Raw genomic sequence first — 22,569 nt, forward strand, 5'->3', positions numbered from 1 at the left:
CTGAAGTCCTGTTACGAAGCTAGTGGAAAAATGATAGCATTTATTCTCAAAAATCTGAATTCAAGTGCATTAAAATAAATATTTCAAAGTTCTCATGATTTAAAAACAAGATACTCTCAAGAGTATCTTTGTTCACAGAATAATATGACTCAATTCTGCCATGAAGAACCTAAGCGGGAAACAGACTGGAGATGATCTATTATGGTACCACCCTTCAATACTCTTGGCTCTCTTGGAGTGGATGATTGTTATCTCACAAAAAAAGCCCTACACAAACCGGGTTATGCATAAACAATGCCAGATCTCGCTACCATATGGAGCAGCATATGCATATTTTGTTTTTGTATAACAGTTGAGAAGTATGAAGCTTTTCCTGTTTACTAACAACTTCACAGTATGTACACATGCCAAATTCAGACCAACATTCTGACCACTGTGTGTGACTGGATGATTACTGCACGCGAGATATTTGCTTAAACTTTTTCCAGTGGTGCACCTTAAATAAATGTTAACATTGTTTCAAATTTACAAGATTAAATTTTAAATCACCAATCTTCAACACAAAAACTATCTGTACACGCAGATATCTGGAGAAATCGCATAACCTATTAGGTCTTCCAATTTGATACTGTGTCAACATGGATATGATGAAGCTGAATTTTTTCAGATATGGTGAGCCAAAGGGCCTCTTTCTGTACCATACAACTGACTATTATCTGTCCATTACTCAATTTATTCACAAAGGAGAAATTCATTAAATCCAGTGCATGGTTTTTAAAACGGGCTGTAATCAAATTACTGAAACTTCAAATATAGTTTCAATTCATATTTTATTGTGCTTCATTTTTTTTTTTAAAGTGATGGCATACTTACCATCTGCTAAGGTTAAATATAAGATCAGTACAGGAGGAGTACCATTAGTACATACAATATTTATTTAGCAACACAAAGATAAGTTAATTATTCATCAGGTACTCCACAAATATTGTGGAACAGTATCATTAAAAAAAATACATATCAATCTATTCGGAACAAGCAATCCTCAAGAAGCATGAAATCTCCATTTAAAAGTAAAGGGATCAATTTGTGCAAAGATTTGTTTTGTCAACTCGGGTTTCTTTGACCATAAACATTCCTGTATCGGGGACAATGGATAGAAGAAGACAGTAAGACAGAAAGAGGAAGTGATAAGATAGATAAAACAATTCTAGAAATAATTGGTACTCCCTGTCTGTGCATAACGTAGTACAAAATATTATATAGTCCAAGTTTGACAAAAAGGACAAACCTGTACTCATTGCAACTGTTGCTAAAGTGAATTTAAATTCTATCACACGGTTAAGAGTAGCAAAACACATTTTTTTTTTTTTTTAAACTTTGTTTTTTCCCCCCAATGTTTACATTTTAATGTACAGTATCATGCAATGGCACTTTTTTTTTATAAAACATTAAAACCTTACTGTAGTAGTCTGTCTGCAGTCAGTACACTATGACTGCTATCCTAGTTCCCCCTTCCCTCAGAAAACCTCATTCACAAACCAAATACAAAGATAAACAATGATTCGAAAACCTAATTTGCAATCCCTGTATTAAAGTTTATTTGTTTTAATTGTCCATTGTTGCAATTCCATATACTCCCCACCCTGTAATTCATTAGACAACTGCCACAATTTTACTGCAAAAAAGTAATGGAGTATTCTTTTAAAAACCATTAGTGATCTTCATGGTTGTCTGATATAGCAGCTAATCACTGATAGGTTCCTTTTGTAGGGTCATCGATCATAAACAAGTTACTCAAGGTTAACAATTCCATTTTTGAAGTCAGGCCGATGACCTTGCAAGTCTTTTAATTGTGTCACACACATGCAAACTCCAGAAACAAGGCTTTGTTTGAAAATTGCTGGACCCATAATTCTTCTGCTATGAAGTTGAATCTTCCCTATTGTATTCCTTCAGTTCAGATTAGCTGCAGCACAATACAACAGAAACTATTTCATATTGACCCATGCAAGACTTTTTCCTGCTTCACCTCGAAAGCCGTAACCAGGCCTCATCTCTCAGCCTCCATGGCAACGTTAACCTTCTGTTCTGAGGTGGTTTGTTGGGACACTGCTGCTGGCCAGCCAGTATGTGGAGTTGTTGATGCAGGAGCCCACATGCCCTGCTGGTTTGGAGGAGACATGGGCCAGCCCGAGTTGAAGTTTACAGGAGGAGGAGATGTTGCCATTGAGGCAATTGGGCTGCTACTGTTGAAGCTTTCTGAAGCTTTCAGCCGTGAAAACATTGTAAGTGCATCTGGAAAATTAGGAGGTGTTGCAGGTGTGTTAGCTGGAGTGCACATCTGTGAAAACATAAAACACAGAGTCAATATTCATATAATTGAATTAGAATTTATCAGTACGAATCCTGCCAATTTACCCAAACAAGGCTAAAACTATCGCACAGAATTCTTGAAGTTCTTGGGAAATGAATGCCCAAGTTCAGTTGTGTAAAGTTTAATCAAGAACAGAGCAGGCGGCAGCCGTTTGGCTCCTTTTACTTTTTCTGCCACTCAGTAAGTGTGGCTGATTTTAAATCCCAGCAATACTTTTCTTGCATTAATCCCATTTCCATGCTTCAGTTAGATCGGATATTGGTAAGATCAGATCTGGAGAATTGGTCACACTACTGATTTCCTTATAAGGAATGAAGTTTTGTGTTGGAAACAGTTCAGAGAAGATTTATTAGCCTAGCAGCTGGAATGAGTAGGTCATCTTGCGAGGAAAGGTTGGACGGACAAGGCTGGGGATTAGCAAAGAGAGGCAACTGAATTGAAAAACTCAAGATCCTCAAGGGTCGTTTATATCGTGAGTGAATATAAAACAGGGATGGTGGGTGTTACTGTTTATAAGAGGTCACCCATTTAAGACAAATAAGTCTATCTCAGAAGGCTAAATCTTTGGAACACTTCAAACAAAGGTGAAAGTAGCATCTGAATACTTTCATTGCAGAGCAAAGATGGATACTTGTTAGTAAAGGGGTTAAAGGTCTTGCAGTCATATAGGAATGCTGAGTTGAGGTTACAAATAGATCAGACGCATAGCCAACTATTGCTTCTAAATACATTTGTTCATCCATTTGAAATGTACTAATCTTGATCTTGAACATATTCAGCAAGCAAGCCTCCACAATTCTCAACTGAAGATTCACCCTCTCAGGGTGAAGAATGTTTTCCAGCTCAGGGACTATCTATTTTGAGACAATAATCATCTGGGGGAAATCTTTATCTAATAATGTTGTTAACTTTTTGTTGGCCATCACATGGAGCACTTATTAGAGTTTGTACATTGAAGCAATATATTTATTGCACAGCTTATATTTTAATATTAACTATTATTAAGTAACACCATGCCACTAAATGCAGTTTCTGAGTCTATTACAGTGATCCCATCTCATAGCTTTTTGGTTTATTTAATATTATGGATTCAAATTCTAGAAAATCATTCTAAAATCTTTGACGACGATTCCTAGATGATACTTTGCCATAAAAGCCTCTTAATTACAAGATTATCAATTAATCTTTCCTCATTGCACAGTAGTTTTCCACATGTTGATCCGCCCACACATCTAAAAGATTATATAATTTCGTAGTACTATAGCAGCTTCATTTCAAAACTTCCTGTTAAGGGCAGGGAAGGTGGAAATCAGTTTTAATGCCTATCAAACACAACTTGAGAAAGATGTACACTATGTCATAAATTAGATGGTCTTTAATTTATCATAACTTAATTGGAACAAATTAGGAAGGTCTACAAAAGTTAAATGCAGATTAGTGCAGCTGCTGCTCAGCCTTTTTGCCTAAAATTTAAGGGAAGTCTTGAGAACCACCCTTTTGGAACATGCATGTACTTTTAATATGGTAGGAAGGGAAGTGAATAAAATTAGAATATGCTCCTTATTAGATTTGTTCAGAAATCTGGTATGAATATTGTCTCTTTCATGAGTCAATCCACATCAAGTATAATTATCCCAAATCAGGATGAATTCGCAGGAGAGTTCTAACTCTGAGGAATTATTCACAAACATACCCATGAGAATATCCACACTTTAAAAAAATGAAATAAAATACACACTGGAACTTAAAATCATTCTGATTTCCACAATAAATTGCACAAAAGCAAAGGCAGAATGTTTTACATTTTGTCTTCATTTTGAGGGATCAGTTGGATATTCTAGTTCAGCTTTCTCCCTAGATTTTCGTACCATAGAAGCCAGCCCAAGCCAACTCCAAACATAAAAAAAGATAGAGCATTGAATAAGGCCAGGCTGTATGCCAACTGTGGTGTCTACCTCCAAAACTAGTGAAGTCTCCCGTCTCAGACTTTTTCACCTGCTAATACATGCACTCACTCCCACACCCAACAACACAGTTATGAAAAATGATCCAGGTATGTCCTTCTTGTCAAATTAAAAAATATATATATCAGGACAATGTAAACCAATTACCACTCTACAAGGATCAGTAGACAAAGCTATGAAGTAACATTTGCTCATTTTATTCTTCCCTCCGTCAACTGGCAAGTGTTGTAGCCCATTGATTGGGGGTGGCAGGATGTGAGCAGGCCTTGGGTCATTGGGCTTGAGTGCGAGTCATTGGAACCATGAGCAACACTCTCCATCTGGAGTCAAATCTAGTATAATTGAATAAAGTTGTGTTTTTGGAGGCCAATCAACCCCAGAACATCATTACAGTTCCTCCAGTCTCAAACAATATACACTTCAAATAAATTCCACTTGCTTGGATTTCTAACACCCAAATAGCTCAACATAACCATGACAATACAAACTACTTAATTGGCACCCTAGGGCTGCAGAATGCCTGTGTTTCCTCTACAGACTGCTCTGCAACAACCTCCCAAATATGCAGCCTTCTTCCCCAGACGTAAAACACAATTAATGCTATCAAGATCACTGCCAAGTCTTGCATCTTCCTGCCTCGGGAATTGTAATCCATCATATCATCAAGTCAAAATGTAGAAACACTTATAACATTTAAGAGGGCCTTCAACACAACAGTTGGAGCATCTCAAGAATTAGTGTTAAATGTTAAATACTGATCTTGCCCCTTTCTGTATGCGTCACATCAAATTACCAAACATGTCTGTGAGACACAAGCTAATTATCATAAAGGATAAGCTAGAATTGCACAGAATTGACAAGACTTAACACTGTTTTGCTGCATTGTACCAAAACTGAGATTTAATCAAACCCAGAATGTTCAGTCACAACAATGTTGTGAAATGCATATTTGAGCATTTTTTAAAAATGGGCAGCCTGATTCACCCCTTCTGAGGGTTAGATCAATCAAACAGCCTGCGGCAGGGTACAATAACAGATTTTCCATTTCCTCCAGTAACCAGCACCTGCAGTTCCTTCCTACACATAAGTATGTACATCCAGTATGAGTGGTAGGTGCGTAGGATTGGATTTCGCTAAGCATTTCACTGGCTGGCAAGAGACCCAGCTCAAAGTTGAAGTGGTAATCTGTTGTTATCCTGGTAGTAATGTGTTGTTATCCTGGCAGCATCTATTGGTGGCAGTCCCCAGGGTGCAGCCCAATTCTCTGTGCCATGCTCCAGCAATAGTTTGCACAGGGAATGGCATCGTCCCTGGTGTCCCTGACATAGAAAATGTGTTGGGTTTTTGATGGGCAAGCGAGTGACATGAAGAAAACTTTTCAATCGCACTACACTGGAAAAATAAAATAGCAATGTGCAACTGATTTACGCTACATAAAAGCAAATTTGCACATGCAAAAAATTAGAACAATTAGAATAGGGTGCATGGGTTTTCTAAGTGGGGAAAATCATGACAAATTTTGAGCCTCCCACTATTAGTTAATGCGACCATGAATCCGAAGAGTATTATGTAAAATGTACAAAGTACTTATAAATATTTGTATTCGAATAAGTAAGAAAAAACATTTACTAATAGACTTCAGTATTATTTTTCTTTCCAAAAGGAGTGAGAGCATATATGTTAAGCCAACTGCAGTGGATATCCGAGTAAAATGAAATCATTTACATTTTGAACTATTAACTTTCTATTAGGGCACATAAAACATGGAACAAAATGGCACAGGAACACATCCAACAATGTCTGTGCTGAACGTAATGTCATGTTAATCTCCTCTGCTTTCATGTGATCCCTATCCCTGCATATCCATGTTCCAATCTAAAACCTTTTTAAATGCCACTATTGTATCTGCATCTACCACCATCTCCAGCAGCATGTTCCAGGCACCCACCACGCTGAATAAAAACAATAACTGGCCCCACATGTATTATTTAAACTTGAACCCTCTGACCTTAAAACCATGCCCTCTAGCCTTTGATATTTTCTGCCTGGGAGAAAAGGTTCTGAATGTCTACCCGATCTATGTGCTTCATAAATGTTGTATACTTCAATCATGTCTCTCCTCAACATCCAACACTCCAGAGCAAACAATCCATGTTTGACCAACCTCTCCACATAACTAATACCCTCAAATCCTGGCAAACTTCTTCTGCACTCTCTCCAAAGCATCCATGTTCTTCCTGTAATGGGATACCAAGCATTGCCAACTATACTACATATGAGGCCTAACCAAAGTTTTATAATGCTGCAACATGACTTCCTGACTCTTGTACTCAAATGTCCTAATTGATGAAGGCAAGCAGCCCATTCTTCTTTCTTCACCACTTTATGTACTTGTGTTGCCATTTTCATGGAGCTATGAACTTGGACCAAGATCCCTTGGTACACCGATGCTGTTACGGACCTTGCCGTTTCCCCTTGCATTTAACCTCACAAAGTGCAACACCTCATGCTTGCTTGGATTAAACGCCATCTGCCATTTCTCTGCCCACGACAGTAAATGATCTCGCTGTATACTTTGAAAGCCTTCCTTACTCTCTACAGCTGCACCAATTTACTTGGCAAAATTATTTGCAAACTTACTAACCAATCTATCTACATTTTATAGATCCCTGTGGAACTGGTCACATATCTCCAGCTAGAATAACACCCTTCCAACATTACTCTGTTTTCTATGGGTCTGCTAATTTGGAATCAAAATGACAAAACCTCTGTGGATCCTATTCATCTTAGTCTTCTGGGTCAGACTACCATAAGGGATTTTAGTAAAGCATTTGACAAGGTCCATGTAGACAGCAGCCACTGCCCGACCTTTGTCAGTCACCTCCTCAAAAACTCAATTTACTATAGACTGTGGAAGAAATTTTAGAAAGCATTATGGTAACATAATTTTCAAAAATGAAATCTTCCTACATACTTTTGAGTTAAATTCAGTTGGATGTACTGAATAATACATTGCGAAAGTTTAAGGCTCGATAGCTTTCTTTTGGATAACACGAGAAAAGAGGGAAATAAAGCAATGTTGGTAATGCTTACCAATTCAAATATCAGGCAGGTACCTTTAAATTGAAAATGCACAAGAGATTTTCATTCAAATCAAACAGGCTTCACATCAAGTGTTATTCTCTTACCCTTGGTAATTCTACTCCCAAATGAAACTACAGCTATGGAAACTTCTCTACTTGGAATAAACATTGCTTTTTTTTGCAATATGTCCTTTGCACTGGGGTTTTCTGATCCTTAAGAGAGATAAAGATAGTTTGTGTTGAATCACAGGATCAACACACATTTTCAAAGATTTGCCAAATAATATCAAAATAACAGCATCAGATCCATTTAGCACAGCATTCTGTAGTAGTCCAATAGTACACAGCCAATTTCCAGGTCGGGTCTAGGATAATTAACTCTTGATGTTCACAACAGTTATGGCACTTTCAAAAATTCAAGACAAACTAATGCTCTATAGATGACTACAAATGCTCTGCACACATATGGATGACAATTCAGCTTAATTTAGCTGTTCCATTCAAGTCTACTCCGCCATTCAATCATGGCTGATCAATATATCCCTCCTGACCCCATTATCCTGCCTTCCCCCCCCATAACCTCTGACAACTGACCTCTGACATCATGAAAACCTCTGATGCTCATAGCACAAGCCTGCTTAAAAGGAGTGGAGCCAAAAATTATAAATACACGTCCAAGTACACATATCAAAGAATGCAAATCACATTGAAAACATCAACCATGTCAATTAGGACCTAATGCCCAGTAAAGTTATTATGAAGATGAAATGATTACCCACACTTCATGACATAGAACACAGAACATGGAACAGTATCTCAGGAATAGACCCTTCAGCCCACAATGCCTGAGCTGTACATGACGGCAAGATAAACTAATCTCCTCTGCTGCGCATGCTCCATATCCATGTGCCTGTCCAAAAGCCTCTTAAAAGGCCACAATCGTATCTGCCTCCAGCACCACCCCGAGCAGTGTGTTCCCTGTGTTTAAAAATAATTTGTCCCACACATTTCCTTTAAACTTTTCCCCACTCACCATAAAATTATGCCTTCTTATCTTTGACATTTCCACCCTGGAAAAAGGTTTTGACTGTCTGCCCTCAAGTTGTGACTATCTACCCTAAATATATTATCTCCATAATTCATGGTCGATCTAAAACCAAAATGACCCGAGTAAAAATATTTTGTTGAAGTTGTTTTACAATGCACAATGTTTTGGCTGAATGACGATTGGAAGCATTGTGGATTCACGTCTTGGCAAAGTATAGATGAGCAACTGCAATGACATTTTTGTGCATAAATTTGTAATCTTAACACATGCTTAACAGTTGTGTTTAGTCTGAACATTTCAAAACCATTTTCCACATCCAACTGAAGTACAGCATGTTCACTGCCAAATCTTACACCAGCCCAATAGGGCAAATCTAATCTAGTGTTGCTGAGGCAACAACTGTAAAACTGACTGCTATCTGGACATTGTACCAATATTTACTTTTTGTAGTGGAGTGTGATTTTAGTTTTATGGAGGTCTGAAGGCAGCAAACATACAGTGAAAGATTTTTTTTTAAACAAAAGACATTTTTTCCCCTTTTAATATCAACTTGGAATAGCTTTCAAAAGCTTTATTAACATACACATACTTCCTTCCCCTCGCTGACCACAATGAAGAATTCTCAAAATTAGATTATTTGTTCAGGCTTTGAACACACTTGGTGTTCTTGTAAATATCTACATGGTTTCAGGACTGCCAAATGCAAATCTTTTGTAATCTCAGCACTTTACATAATCTCTACTGTGAGGAGTTTTGTTAAATTCACAGTTAAATTTAATGGAAATAACATAACTTAAAAAAACTATGACACCCTCTCAATTTTCCCAGGTAATGTTTGAAAAAAAAACCCCATTACATACATATATCTGTTCATCGCCACTAAATGGCCAAGCTAAATGGGACACTAACCTATAGCTGAATAGAAACATCACATTGAAAATGACTGCACCAGTGGAAATTTTAATGTAAGTTTTATGGAGAACTACTACTACTGAACACAATTCCCACAATGTCTTACTGTATACATGTAGAAATAAGATAAATGTAGAAATCTTCAAAAAGCAATGATACTTTTCTTTCTCATGATACAGCTCAGCAAGCACATAACTGAAAATACCAATGGAAGAACTCAATCGCATTTATTTATAATTTATGGGTTCATGGGTTCAGCTAAATAGCTCTGGATTGTACAGCATATACGGTGCCCTCCATAATGTTTGGGACAAAGACCCATCATTTATTTATTTGCCTCTGTACTCCACAATTTGAGATTTGTAATAGAAAAAAAATCACATGTGGTTAAACTGCATTGTCAGATTTTATTAAAGGGTATTTTGATACATTTTGGTTTCACCATGTAGAAATTACAGCTGTGTTTATATATAGTCCCCCATTTCAGGGCACCATAACGTTTGGGACACATGGCTTCACAGATGTTTATAATTGCTCAGGTGTGGCCTCCTTAATGCAGGTGTAAGAGAGCTCACAGCACCTAGCCTTTCCACCAGTCTTTCCATCACCTTTGGAAACGTTTATTGCTGTTTATCAACACGAGGCCCAAAGTTGTGCCAATGAAAGTCAAAGAAGCCATTATGAGACTGAGAAACAAGAATAAAACTGTTAGAGACATCAGCCAAACCTTAGGTTTACCAAAATCAACTGTTTGGAACATCATTAAGAACAAAGAGAGCACTGATGAGCTTACTAATCGCAAAGGGACTGGCAGACCAAGGAAGGCCTCCACAGTTGATGACAGAAGAATTCTCTCTATAATAACGAAAAATCCCCAAACACCTGTCCGACAGATCAGAAAGTCTTCAGGAGTCAGGTGTGAATTTGTCAATGACCACTGTCCGCACAAGACTTCATGAACAGAAATGCAGAAGCTACACTGCAAGATGCAAACCACTGGTTAGCCACAAAAATAGGATGGCCAGGTTACAGTTTATCAAGAAGTACTTAAAAGAGCAAACAGTTCTGGAAATAGGTTTTGTGGACAGATGAGACGAAGATTAACATATCAGAGTGATGGCAAGATCAAAGTATGGAGACAAGAAGGAACCGCCCAAGATCCAAAGCATATCATCTCATCTGTGAAACACAGCGGTGGGGGTGTTTTAGCCTGGGTATGGATGGATGCTGAAGGTACTGGCTCACTTATCTTCATTGATGATACAACTGCTGATGGTAGTAAGATAATGAATTTTGAAGTGTATAGACACATCCTATCTGCTCAAATTCAAACAAATGCCTCAAAACTCATTGGCCTGCGATTCATTCCACAGCAAGACAATGATCCCAAATGTACTGCTAAAGCAACAAAGGAGTTTTTCAAAGCTAAAAAATGGTCAAATCTTGAGTGGCCGTCAATCACCCGATCTGAACCCAATTGAGCATGCCTTTTACATGCTGAAGAGAAAACTGAAGAGGACTAGTCCCCAAAACAAGCATTAGCTTAAAGATGGCTGCAATACAGGCCTGGCAGAGCATCACCAGAGAAGACACCCAGCAATGGGTGATGTCCATGAATCACAGACTTCAAGCAGTTATTGCACGGGGGGGGAGCACAACTTCTTGGCGGCCGCGAACACAGATTCGAGGCTTCAGCCGTGGGCCCTGTGGACGGTAACATCGGAAGCTGACCTGGTTGGTGATCGACTCCGAACTCCAGCAACAGCAGCTTCGTCTGTCCTGAATCATCGGGCTTCAATCGGCCCGTTCATGGGGCCTTTCATCGCCCGGCAGGGGCTTCAACATTGGGAGCCTCGATCGTCTCGACGCAGCAATTTACCACAGGGCGGTGGAAGATCCCGCGGCTGATTTTAAGCTGCGCCGGGCCGGGGGATGAAAAGCCCCACGAACGGGCCGATTCAAGCTTCCGCTCTATGATCTTTGCTCCACCAGGACTTCTCCCTCCTCCAATCACCGCGCTGAATCATCATGGTCCCCCCTCCCCTGCCTGCTGACCGACGTCTCTCTCGTCCAATCGGCGCCCTCGATCATCAGTCCCAACCCCACTGTCTCGTGGAAAGCGGAGATTTTTTAGAGCTTTTTTTTCCACCGAGTTTTAAAATCCGGATTACAAAACATGGGGCGGGGGGGGATCGTCCCAAATAGAGTTGGATATGAATGACCACCATAATGTTAGGGGCAATGACCCATCATTTATTTTTTTGCCTCTGTACTCTACAATTTGAGATTTGTAATTATAGAAAAAGTCCCCAACCCCATGTTTTGTAATCAGGATTTTAAAACTCGGTGAAAAAAACCTATAAAAAATCTCCGCTTTCCGCGAGACAGTGGGGTGGGACTGATGATCGAGGGCGCCGATTGGACAAGAGAGACATCGGTCAGCAGGCAGTGGGGTGGGGGGGGGGGGAACCATGATGATTCAGCGCGGTGATTGGAGGAGGAAGGTGTCGGCCCGAGGCGGAAGTATGGGGTGGGGCTGAGGATAGAGCGTGGGTTTGAGTAACGGGGTAAGGCATCCAAGGCTTAAGGTCGGTACTTAAGAACACAGGGATCTTTAATGGTTAAGATTTGTTCCCCAATTTATTTTGCACATTTCCAGCCAGTAAAGCAACAAACTGAGCAGGCTCATTCTGACAATCAGCAAATCATTATGATTTATAAAAAAATCTATTTTTTATTTTAAAATGAAGGTAGAATGCTCTCGGACAAGTTACAAAAAGTCTCAAGCAAAAAAAAAAGAAAAAAAGAGATTGATCAGAATGACAAGTGGAACCACAGCCAAATCAGTCTTAACTGGAACCCAATAATTATGTGAAAGAAACCTCTGAAGAACTTTCTCCCCATAATCCTGGGGTACCTTTATTACCCCGGAGTATCATGACAAATCCAAATTTAATTCAGAATTTAATTTGGTCTGAATGGTTAAATAACCAGCTACTATGAATAGCTGAACCAGCAAAAGCACATACATCTAAACTGTTCATACATCTAAACTAACTTTCATTTTAAAAGGTAGGAAAATACTAAACAGTAAATCAACTTTCCAAAACAGTCATTGTTGTACATTAGTCTGTTGTACATTAGTCTGCACAACAATATTTTCAATATGGACTGATTAAGTGTGCCATTCATATTATTTACTGCCTGACAATACATGTAATTCCCAGATTACATAAACGGTCCATTCCCAAGAACTGTCCATAAGCCAATTTCTCCGCAAGAAAGAAATGTTTGTATTCTGCAGCTACGAATATTGGATCACTCTATACACTTACTACAATTCTTTCACTTCATTGAATATTCACCCCAACACTAGCAATAATTAACATCAATGGGAAACTCTTTACCAGATGGTTTCATTCCAAGCAAAAAAAGGGTTGAACGCCAATTAACATGGGTTTAGGACATTGATACAGGAATCCCTTGGGATGGTATTCTAGCTCAAGCATTTCAAGCTGCTTCACAAGTGATTTTCCCTCAAATGTTATGTTGGGAGTACAAACTTTCACTGATTATGCACGTGTTCAGCTCCACTCAATTCCTCAATTGAAAAATTCTGCTTGGATGCAGCAAGGCACTGACCGATGACATTTAGGGTATGGCCGATAAGAAGTATTTGCATCACAAGTTAGGCAATGAATGAAACAGTAAAGAGTTAAATTTTTTAATTGTTGAAATAAATCTAAACTTTGTTTTAAGGTCTCTGATCATTACAGTATAAAAATGTCTGACAATCAGTCAAAGTCTGAGGTGCAAGAACACATAATCCACAACCCGAGGTCTAGTTTACTTGGACTTCAGAGCACGAATGACCCCAGCCAAAGGCAACATTCTTGGCAGCCACATAATACAGGAATAGCATTCAAGAAACAGGAGCGAGACGAGACCAAGCAGCCCCGCAAGTGCTCTCCATTATTCAATAAGATGGTGGCTTAGGCAAGTAGCCTCAACATACCTTTCTTGTTCTATCCCCATACTCCTATACTCCCTTGTAGTTCAAATATCAAACTTTGCCTTAAATATACTCGCCCACAGAGAATATCAAAGAATTATGACGCTCTAAGGAAAATTCTGCTCACTTCAATTTTAAATGGACAGCCCCTTATTCTGAACTATGTCCCCCTGGTTCCAGATTCCCATACAAGGAAAAACATTTCCCAAGCCTCCACATCGCTCAATAATATCCTCTCATTCTTCTAAATTCCAATGAGTATAGGCCCAACCTTTTTGGGCACATCATTGGCATCTCAGGAATTAACCCTGTGACCCATGTCTGTACTGCTTCCAATGCAAGCGTATCATTAAATTTTGAGACAAAACTGTATGCAGTGTGACTGGTGGAATCCAACTAGCACCTTGTAAAGTTGCATCAAAACATGCTGATTCCATACACCGTTTTATATAGTCCAACATTCCATTTGCTTTCCTAATTACCTGTTACATCTGCATGACCATTCTTTTGTGTTTCAGATCCCTTTACATCATCACAATTTGTAGATTAATTTCATTTAAAATTCATTTCATTTTCCTTAATAAAGTGGATAAGCTCATATTTCCCCATATTATATTCCACATGATGCATACTGTAACTGCAAACTGATTCAAGCATGATTGAGCCAGATGCGACTAAAATAGATTAAAAGCCAAATATTCCGTGGCAAGAATTTTGCTTTCATAAACCCTATTAAATTCTGACAAGATATCTTGCAACAGCAGAGGTTTTGAAAACCTACAACCTTTATTGCCAAGGATAAGGACAGCAGGCAAATAGCAACATTTTCAGCTGCAAGTCCATTCTACATTCCATCCTTCTTTGTCCCTGGGTCAAAATTCTAGAGCTCCTTAACTAACAACCAAATGTGCTCAACAATGTGTATTTATATATCTCACCAACACAGCAAAATACTTCATAGCCTTTCACAAGATTATAATCAACTAAAATGTGACACTGAGATAAAATAACAATTATGAATTGACTGGCACAGAAGCATTTCGGAAGGCAATTTGAGAGCATGGCCCGAAAGATTTAAACCAATGATAGTCATTAATTTTGAGATGATCAGAAGGACAGAATGAAAAAAAGATGCCAAATATTGCGGGATTTTCTTTCTGCTACTTCGAAATAGCCTGATAACTTAATCTCCTATATCTGCTGTGAAGACGGTTGATTTATCCTGAATCTTTCCAAATTAAACGTGGAATCTTTCCAGGGATTACCAGGTGGCTACATGCATTTCTATTCAAACGTAATCACATCAGTACCTATTCCAACTACCTTGGTGCTAGTCATGCATTCAGCTGCGATCCAGGCAAGTGATCAGAGACCGCGAGTATTTTGGCCTTTTACAGGTCCTTATCACTGAATTCATAAGGTCATAAGCAATAGGAGCAGAATTAGGCCTTCGACCCATCTTCTACTCCGCTATTCAATAATAGCTGGTCTATCTCTCCCTTCTAACCCCATCCCCCTGCCTTCTCCCCATAGCCTCTGACACCCTGAATGCTGAGGACTGGAAATAATCCTAATTGGATTCACAGTATCCATCATGAGATGTTTTGCTGTGGTAGCCCTCAATTCACCCTATACTTAAAGATGGACCGAGAACCCAATATGCACAATTAAGAGCCGGTTCCTCAACACTGACCATTAATTCTCGCAACTCTATCCATATCTATAAATTAATTGATGAATATAGTTCCCAGCAAGTGTGCTTACATATAGAAATACATGTAATTTAAATTCCAGAACTACAAAAAAAAAATGCTATTTAATTCTCCTTTCAGTGGATCTTGTTCTTTGTGAATCAACTGATACCCCCTCCTGAAATGTATTACCTTGTCTCCATGGACTAATGTGTCCAGGCTAAAATGTTCACCATTGACAAGTCATGCCATGTTGTTTGGTGCTGCTGAATTCTTATTATAACACTGGTTAAACATTGGAATAATTGCTAAGGGACAGGATTTATGTTGTAATACAAGGACTTTTTAGTGAGAAATTCAGTCTCCCACACCCGAGTTGGGTTGGTAACCAAGGAAAAAGAATGAAGGTAGAGGCTGTTTACATGGATATAATCAAGGCTTAGTGGATATAATCAAGACAAAGTCTTCAGATGTAGGCTGAACCAGAGGGTAGGTTATATGGTATCCAAGGCGTGTTAGCAAACCAAATTGGTTTAGTGATGGGAAGGAGAGGGTAGTGGAGGGTGGGTGTTTTCAAATTGGAAGCCTGTAACCAGCAATGTACCGCAAATGGCCAGTTTCTATGCTGTACAACTCTGAGGTGCCCGAAGAATCCTATACAAAAAGGCAGCACACAACAGAGCAAGAGCTGAGTTGTTCAAAGTGCTAAGTGGTCCACTGCTGTGCGCTTGGCCTACATGTTCTTTGTTTGGAAAGAAACAAGGAGCTCATGACATGCTGGGTTTCTTTTCAATTTTTAGCATTCAAAAATACAAGATTTTACAGAGACAATAATAGTGGAACTCCTCCAATGTTTTGAAGAGCCTAATGCACATAGCCCATATTTCTGAAGCATACCAGGGAGTGGGGCAATCACTGCTACTCTGCAGACCGCGACTTAGTGCTGGGATAAGGTCTTGATGTACAAACACTTCTTTAATGTTGACTAGGGGATGTACTGGAGCACTGAAAACAGTTGTGAAGTTCACAATCAATTGCACTGGTTTATGAATTGTTGCCCTTATGATATCGAGAGTAATCCACGTATTACAGAGAACAATTATGTATCTTGTTTTCATTGTGTGGTGCAAAGGTCAAAAGTGATAGGAGCAGAATTAGGCCATTCAGCCCATAGTCTACTCCGGCATTCAATCATGGCAGATCCATCTTTCCCTCCAAACCCCATTCTCCTGCCTTCTCCCCATAACCCGACAATCAAGAATTTGTCAGCAAATGGCCATTTGCTGCGGCCAAATGGCCACAGCAAAAATCAAAAGGACAAACGCACTGCTGGTGAGGCTGCCGGCTCGCGGCGCAACCCCCTTTTATGCAAAGATTTAATGAGGAGCTGGAGCCCAGCCTTCAAATGGCACATGTGCAAGTGTATTGATGAGGAAGAGCAGAACAAGTTTTAGTGCTGGCTGTATGACAACCTTTCAAACAGATCCCCCTGAGAGAAGGAAAAACAGGTTATACATTATTGTGCTCAAGTGAACGCCTTGGGGACAATGGGTGAGCAAACAGAAAACTGCAACAAGGATGATGTGAGCACAGAGAAGGAACATGGTCTCTGACTATCTCCACACTCTCATTTCATGCTTTCTGTGCTCTTGGTATATTTTCAGGAATGTGGTTTTTGTATTATAGGTGCTTGCAACCATTGCTGTCTGCCCATCGATGAAGCACAATCTTTTCCATCATTCGGAGTGACAAGGTTAAATGTACATGGACAAATATGGCTATCCTTGATATGTATACATTGTTGGATCAGGCTTCAGATTTTATTAGCTGAACCTCCAGAGGGAATGTAGTGTATGGCACAAACAACAAGAGACTGATTTCAATTCCAAAACTGAGCTCTGCCAACAGAACCAATCCAAGTAAGAAAACTTGTAACAGGTAAACATTGCAATTTGTGTCCTCGATATAATGTCTGGAAACAGGTTATTCTGTATGGTCAAACCACAACGTGTACCTAGTCTTATTTACCTGTGTGAGCTATCACAAATATTCCTGAATCTCAGTCAACACGTAGGATTTTATATGTGTAAGAGGAACTGCAGATACTGGATATACCGAAGATAGACACAAAAAGCTGGAGTAATTCAGCGGGACAGGCAGCATCTCTGGAGAGAAAGAATGGGCGACGTTTCAGGCCTGAAAAAGGGTCTCGACCCGAAACGTCACCCATTCCTTCTCTCCAGAGATGCTGCCTGCCCCACTGAGTTACCCCAGCTATTTTTACTATCTTAGGTAGGACTGCAATTGTTTGTCTTCAGAGGAACACTGGACATCCCTTTTTCCAAATTGTGAATTCCTAGACTAATGTGGTGTAAATATAATAAGATAAAGTCCAGAACATTATGTAGGTTCAGACATTTGCAAAGACTTGCAGGATCTTCCATTAATGTACAAAACAAATGCTTATGTCACATATATTTTCCAACTAATGATATTGTCACAACCACTGTTTGTCGGTTTTTGGGTCTATTCCGTATTTGAAACAAAACCCGAGGAATAATTATCTCACTTCACAAGTTATTATTCTGTCAATGATTTTTATTAAACGCACTATCCATCTGAATAAGTAACCTTTGTTAAATACTAGAGCGCTTCCTTTCCTGTTCAGGTTGTGAAGTACATAACTCAAAAAGGAAAGAAAAACAGAATATATCTACAAGTTTTGAAATCCTGGAAATGATTCAGTCATGTACTGGCTTGCCAGTTTTGCTACATGTTTACTTTTAATATCAGCTTCTTTTAAATTTGACGCACCCTCCCTTTCCTTGCTCTTACACTTTCCATCCTGTCCTCCTTCCCACCTGCATCTTCAATGTAAAGGAGCATGCAAGAAACACGTCCAACTAAAATGAACAACATTAATTCTACAAAAGGCACGTTCTCCATACACAAAAACAATAATGTGCTGCTTACAAAAGAAAACTTTTACTGGTAATAGAAATCAAGCTTATTCTGGTGATAGAAATCAAGTTGGTTAATATTCCGTAATCCACCATTCGGGGTATAATCAATTTCTTGTGCGTTTTTCCCGCAAACCTCAATATTGTTGACAAAGTTTTTCCCCAGCAATATGCAGGACATCTGTTTGCACCAAATCCATAGACAAATGGCGTGTTAAATGTCTCATTTTAAGTTAATACATACAGTGGACTTACTTTCCATTGCAAAACACTCCACTTTACCAAGTTTACCTTGGTGAGACATGGAAGAATAGAAATGCATTCAACTGTTGTGTAGGGTTAGCCAATCTCAGCAAGGACCAGAATCAACCTCAGTGCCCAGGAATACTAAAAAAAAGCTTGTTAATGTGGATTATCATCATGAAAGGTTAGCTTACCAGTGAGACTTCTATCCCAAATAGCAATCAGACTGCTTTTTTCAAAATTCATATGCAAGATTAGCTATTTGACCAAGATACCAGAAGGCCACTGGACTGCCCTCCAGGGATCGATCAATGGAAGTGAAGGTATAAATTTAAATTTGCGATATAGCTCACGTCTTCAGTTCTCTGCTGTTCCTGCATCATTCCTTTTTTTTTTTAAATATTGGTTTGAGGAGAACGAGAAAGGCCAAATAAAAATGAGAGACGAGCAAACAAACAAAAAGTCATTGGTTATTTCCATCATCCACAACTTCAGAGAAAGGTTAGTTGATGAAAATTATTTCCATACATCAGTGTTACTTTAGCCGTTGTTCAAACCGTTCTTACAATGTTTATAGTTAAACATCAACAAAAAAACTCAAACATTTGGCTTTCTGTAAATAACATACTCATTTGAAACCAGCCATGACTCCCAAATCACTGTTTATAGTAACAGTCACTACTTAAATGTGCAGCTTGCCTTTTCCATTTAAATATTATGTTTTCTGTCAATGAAAAGCAGCTAATGCCCATGTAAAATGTTTATGTTTTGCTTTGTTCACTGCACAAAAATCTGAATGATGATCACATTGCTTCTTTCATTTTGTCAGCATTGCCGTTTATCCATTAACGTCTCACTTCCAGTAATCTCAGCCTGGTCTGGCAGTCAGAGACAAGTTGCTCGAGGTTTGGCTGTATTTGATGCAATCGAAATAGCAAATCACATCTGGTTCTCAACTAAGCACGGATATCACTTCCAGATCTCCGGCCTCTATTCATAGAAATCAAGGTTTGCAGTGGAAAGAGGAGGATGACCAAATTCTGCGTTTTCTCAGTTTCTCTACTGAAATTTAATCCTCAAGAATCTCCCAATCACTGGAAGTTTAAAAAAATTGGATCTACCTCCTTAAAAGTTCTTGCTCAACATTCTAAAGTTGCACTACACCAGAAATAAAATTGCAACAGCACTAACTAATGTTGATGCTTTTTTAATTATATATGCAGCTGTTTTCATTCTACAGAATTTTAACACTGCTATAAAAGAACAGAACTCAAGACGAGGCTTGCAGGTTTTGTTGTAAAATGAAAATAAAGTTAATCAGCAATTGAATCAATGTTTCTCTTTATTCCAAGTCTAAAAAGCCTCAAAAGTCCAGAGTCAAATAGCAACATTAGCCGTTTCATAAGGAATCCATTTTACTTCAACTTCCTGACAAATGGAAAATGCCTGTTTACATGGACGACTGTTTGGGTGAACTGTCACATGGGGGATGGGAGAAGAAAAAAAAAACTACTGGCAGGAAATAAACACAGGATCACAACACAGGAGGAACTGTTTCATCATTCACTGGTGTTTGAATTGCATCTTTTTCATACTGAAAATAACCGAACAGTTTCAGACAGATTCAGTAGTGTTCCATCGTAAAACGAGTTATTTATACATTGGTTCGTGAATTTATTCCTTGCACATTGGAAGACAAATTTCCCCCAAAACGATTAGGTTTTCTCATTCAAAAGATTCGTTTTCACCTCCCACCACAAATCTATTCATAACCAAAACGTATACAAAGACCTCTTAACTAATGTGAACCATACGGCAATAAATAACGCGATAGGAAGTAGTTTGCCACATGTCTGCAAAACGAATGTTTATGCTAACTAGTTTGAAAATGGCTGCCCATAGCCTTCTACTTTCTAAAAACAACCTTCATCTCAAGCCTTAAAAGACACCCTTCCCATTTCGATTTACCGACGTTTAATATAATGCATAAACGCCAAACTATTTATTGTACAACCATAACACCGAGATCCCATAAATAATGTTACATGCGCATTGAAACATTTACACTATAGAGTATCAACTGACATCGACACATGATTCGACCAAACATACCATTAACCATTCATAATGCTGTATCGTATCTTCAAAAAAATCACAGGAACCGCGTTAACCACATGAAATGGTTACTTTAAAATATACATTTTGCACGTTAGACTATCAGATCAACAAAACCTCCGAACAATAACATATCTCTACTATAAATTCCAGTGATCGTAAGAGGGTTTAACGTGGCGTGCGGAAACCATAACATTGCGATCACAACACAGACGATGGCAAACTCTTCCACGCGTCTACCATCGACCGCTTTTTTTCTTTGAACATCGGGAAAAGATTATTTTCCCAAAGGGGGAAGAGTGTATTTATTGTTAATCGTGGTGTAAGGGGGGGGTGAAATTGATTTTTTATTTTTTTAATAAAGGTAGATTTTCATGGGAATGTAACGTGGTCGCCGTTCCAAAACATGCCGAGCCGCCTGTGGGGGAGTGGATCAATGTGGGGTGGGTGGCTTCAATGGAAGGCGATGCTCGGTGGCTGGGAGGACAGACGTGATGCGGCCAGCGAGCAAGCTGCCTGACGGGTTTGTGTTTATTTTCTTCCAGCTGCCTGATCTGAACATGGCGGCACGGGGGGGAGGGGGGCGGGAGCGAGGCAAGGGGATGGGGGGGGGGGGGGCAGGGTGAGGCAAGTAGGAGGATGGGGGGGGTGAGGCATAGACGATGTGGGGGGGGGGCATGGGGGGGGGTGCGTGAGGAGGCATAGGCAAGTGGGTTGTGAGTGAGGATGAGGCAAGTGGGGGGGATGAATGAGTGGGGGGGATGAAGAATAGGGGAGAACAGGGGTGGAGGGGGTATGACAGAGGGGCGAAGGAGAGGGGGGGCAAGGGGAGGCTGAGAGGGATGAGGTAGGCGGGGAGTGGGTGAGGCAAGGGGGAACAGTTGGGTGGGGGGAGAGCTAGGTGAGTAGAGGTATGGGCAAACAGAGGGGCGTTGAGGGCAGGTGAAGGGGCAGTGGCGGGGCAATGGGGTGGCGAAGTGGAGAGGGCATGGGATGGCAAAGGGGGCAGGTGGGGGGCAAAGTGGCATTAGGATAGACAGTGGACGGGGAAAGTACCATGTGAGTTCGGGCCGCAGCCCCAGTCTGCCTTTCACCGCCACCAACCCCCACGCCCTCTCCCCCCTGCGTTGCAAACACTTACCATCTGATGGTGATGATTGTAGGGCACGTTGGCTTCCTGGAAGAAGGCGCTCAGGGCCGTCTGGATGAAAGCAAAGGGGGGGGGGGGGGGGGGGGAAGAAGAAGGGTCACTTTGGGCAGGCAGGTGGTTGTGGTGTGTGTGTGTGTGTGGGGGGGGGCAAGTGAGCGAGTCCGGGTCGGGTCTGGACTGTCACCGCCGCCTGTCCTTACCTCGAACTGCCAGTGGGCCGCCTGCAAGAGTTGCTTGGCCTGATCGGCCGCACAGCCGGCGGTCAGTACGAATTGGTTGATCATCACTTGGTGCTTCAGCTCGTCCATGTTGACGGACATGGTGCGAGGACGGGGAGACCAGGTCCCTTCGCGCGCACTCCTCTCTCCCCTCAGCCGACGCCTCAGTCTGAGGTAAATATCGCTGCAGCCGCCGCGATCACACTCCTTCTCTCGCTCCTTTCCTTTGCTCTCAGCGCGCCTGTTGTTGTTGGGGTTTTTTTCCCCTCTCACACACACACACACTCACCAGCGGCGGCTCCCAACACGAATACAAATATTTACGTAGCGTTCAGACACCGGCCTCCGCCCCTCCCCCACCCTGAGCGACGGCTTACGTCAGCCCACCCCGCCCCCCGACATCACCGCGCCGCCATCCGACCCGACGCCTGACGTCACCGCGCCGCCAACCCACCCGACGCCCCGCGTCACCGCGCCGCCAACCGACCCGACGTTTGACGTCACCAACGGCCGCTTATCTTCTGTCACTGAAGCAAAATAGTCGTTTGTATTTCCCCTTTTCCTATCGTTCATATATTCTTTTGTAAACCAGCATCTGCAATTCCTCGCTTTTGCACGGTTTAAAACCGAGAGTCGGTGTCACCGGCTGGTGTTTTATTGACGGTGTGTGGGGAAAGTTTTTTTTAAGTGTGTTTTCAAAGCGCACAAAGTGGCCATCCGACCAACGTCCGCAGTTCTTTCCTTCACAAACCAGCAGCATCTGCAGTTCCATCCTACACTCTCCAGGGATACTGCCTGT

At 40.5% G+C, this 22,569-nt stretch overlaps 1 protein-coding gene across 1 annotated transcript; it reads right to left on the minus strand.

The window, feature by feature from the left end:
• Nucleotides 1–816: 816 nt before the first annotated feature.
• Nucleotides 817–22,112, minus strand: ubald1a (UBA-like domain containing 1a). Its single transcript, XM_055651184.1, has 3 exons — nt 21,753–22,112; nt 21,544–21,603; nt 817–2,341 (listed from the first exon to the last, which is right to left on the minus strand). The coding sequence occupies exons 1-3, from the start codon at nt 21,870–21,872 to the stop codon at nt 2,051–2,053; spliced, it is 471 nt and encodes a 156-aa protein (XP_055507159.1). The 5' UTR covers nt 21,873–22,112; the 3' UTR covers nt 817–2,050.
• Nucleotides 22,113–22,569: the final 457 nt, after the last annotated feature.

Source organism: Leucoraja erinacea, chromosome 20 (assembly GCF_028641065.1).
Source record: "Leucoraja erinacea ecotype New England chromosome 20, Leri_hhj_1, whole genome shotgun sequence".
In the NCBI taxonomy this organism is placed as follows: Eukaryota; Metazoa; Chordata; class Chondrichthyes; order Rajiformes; family Rajidae; genus Leucoraja; species Leucoraja erinaceus.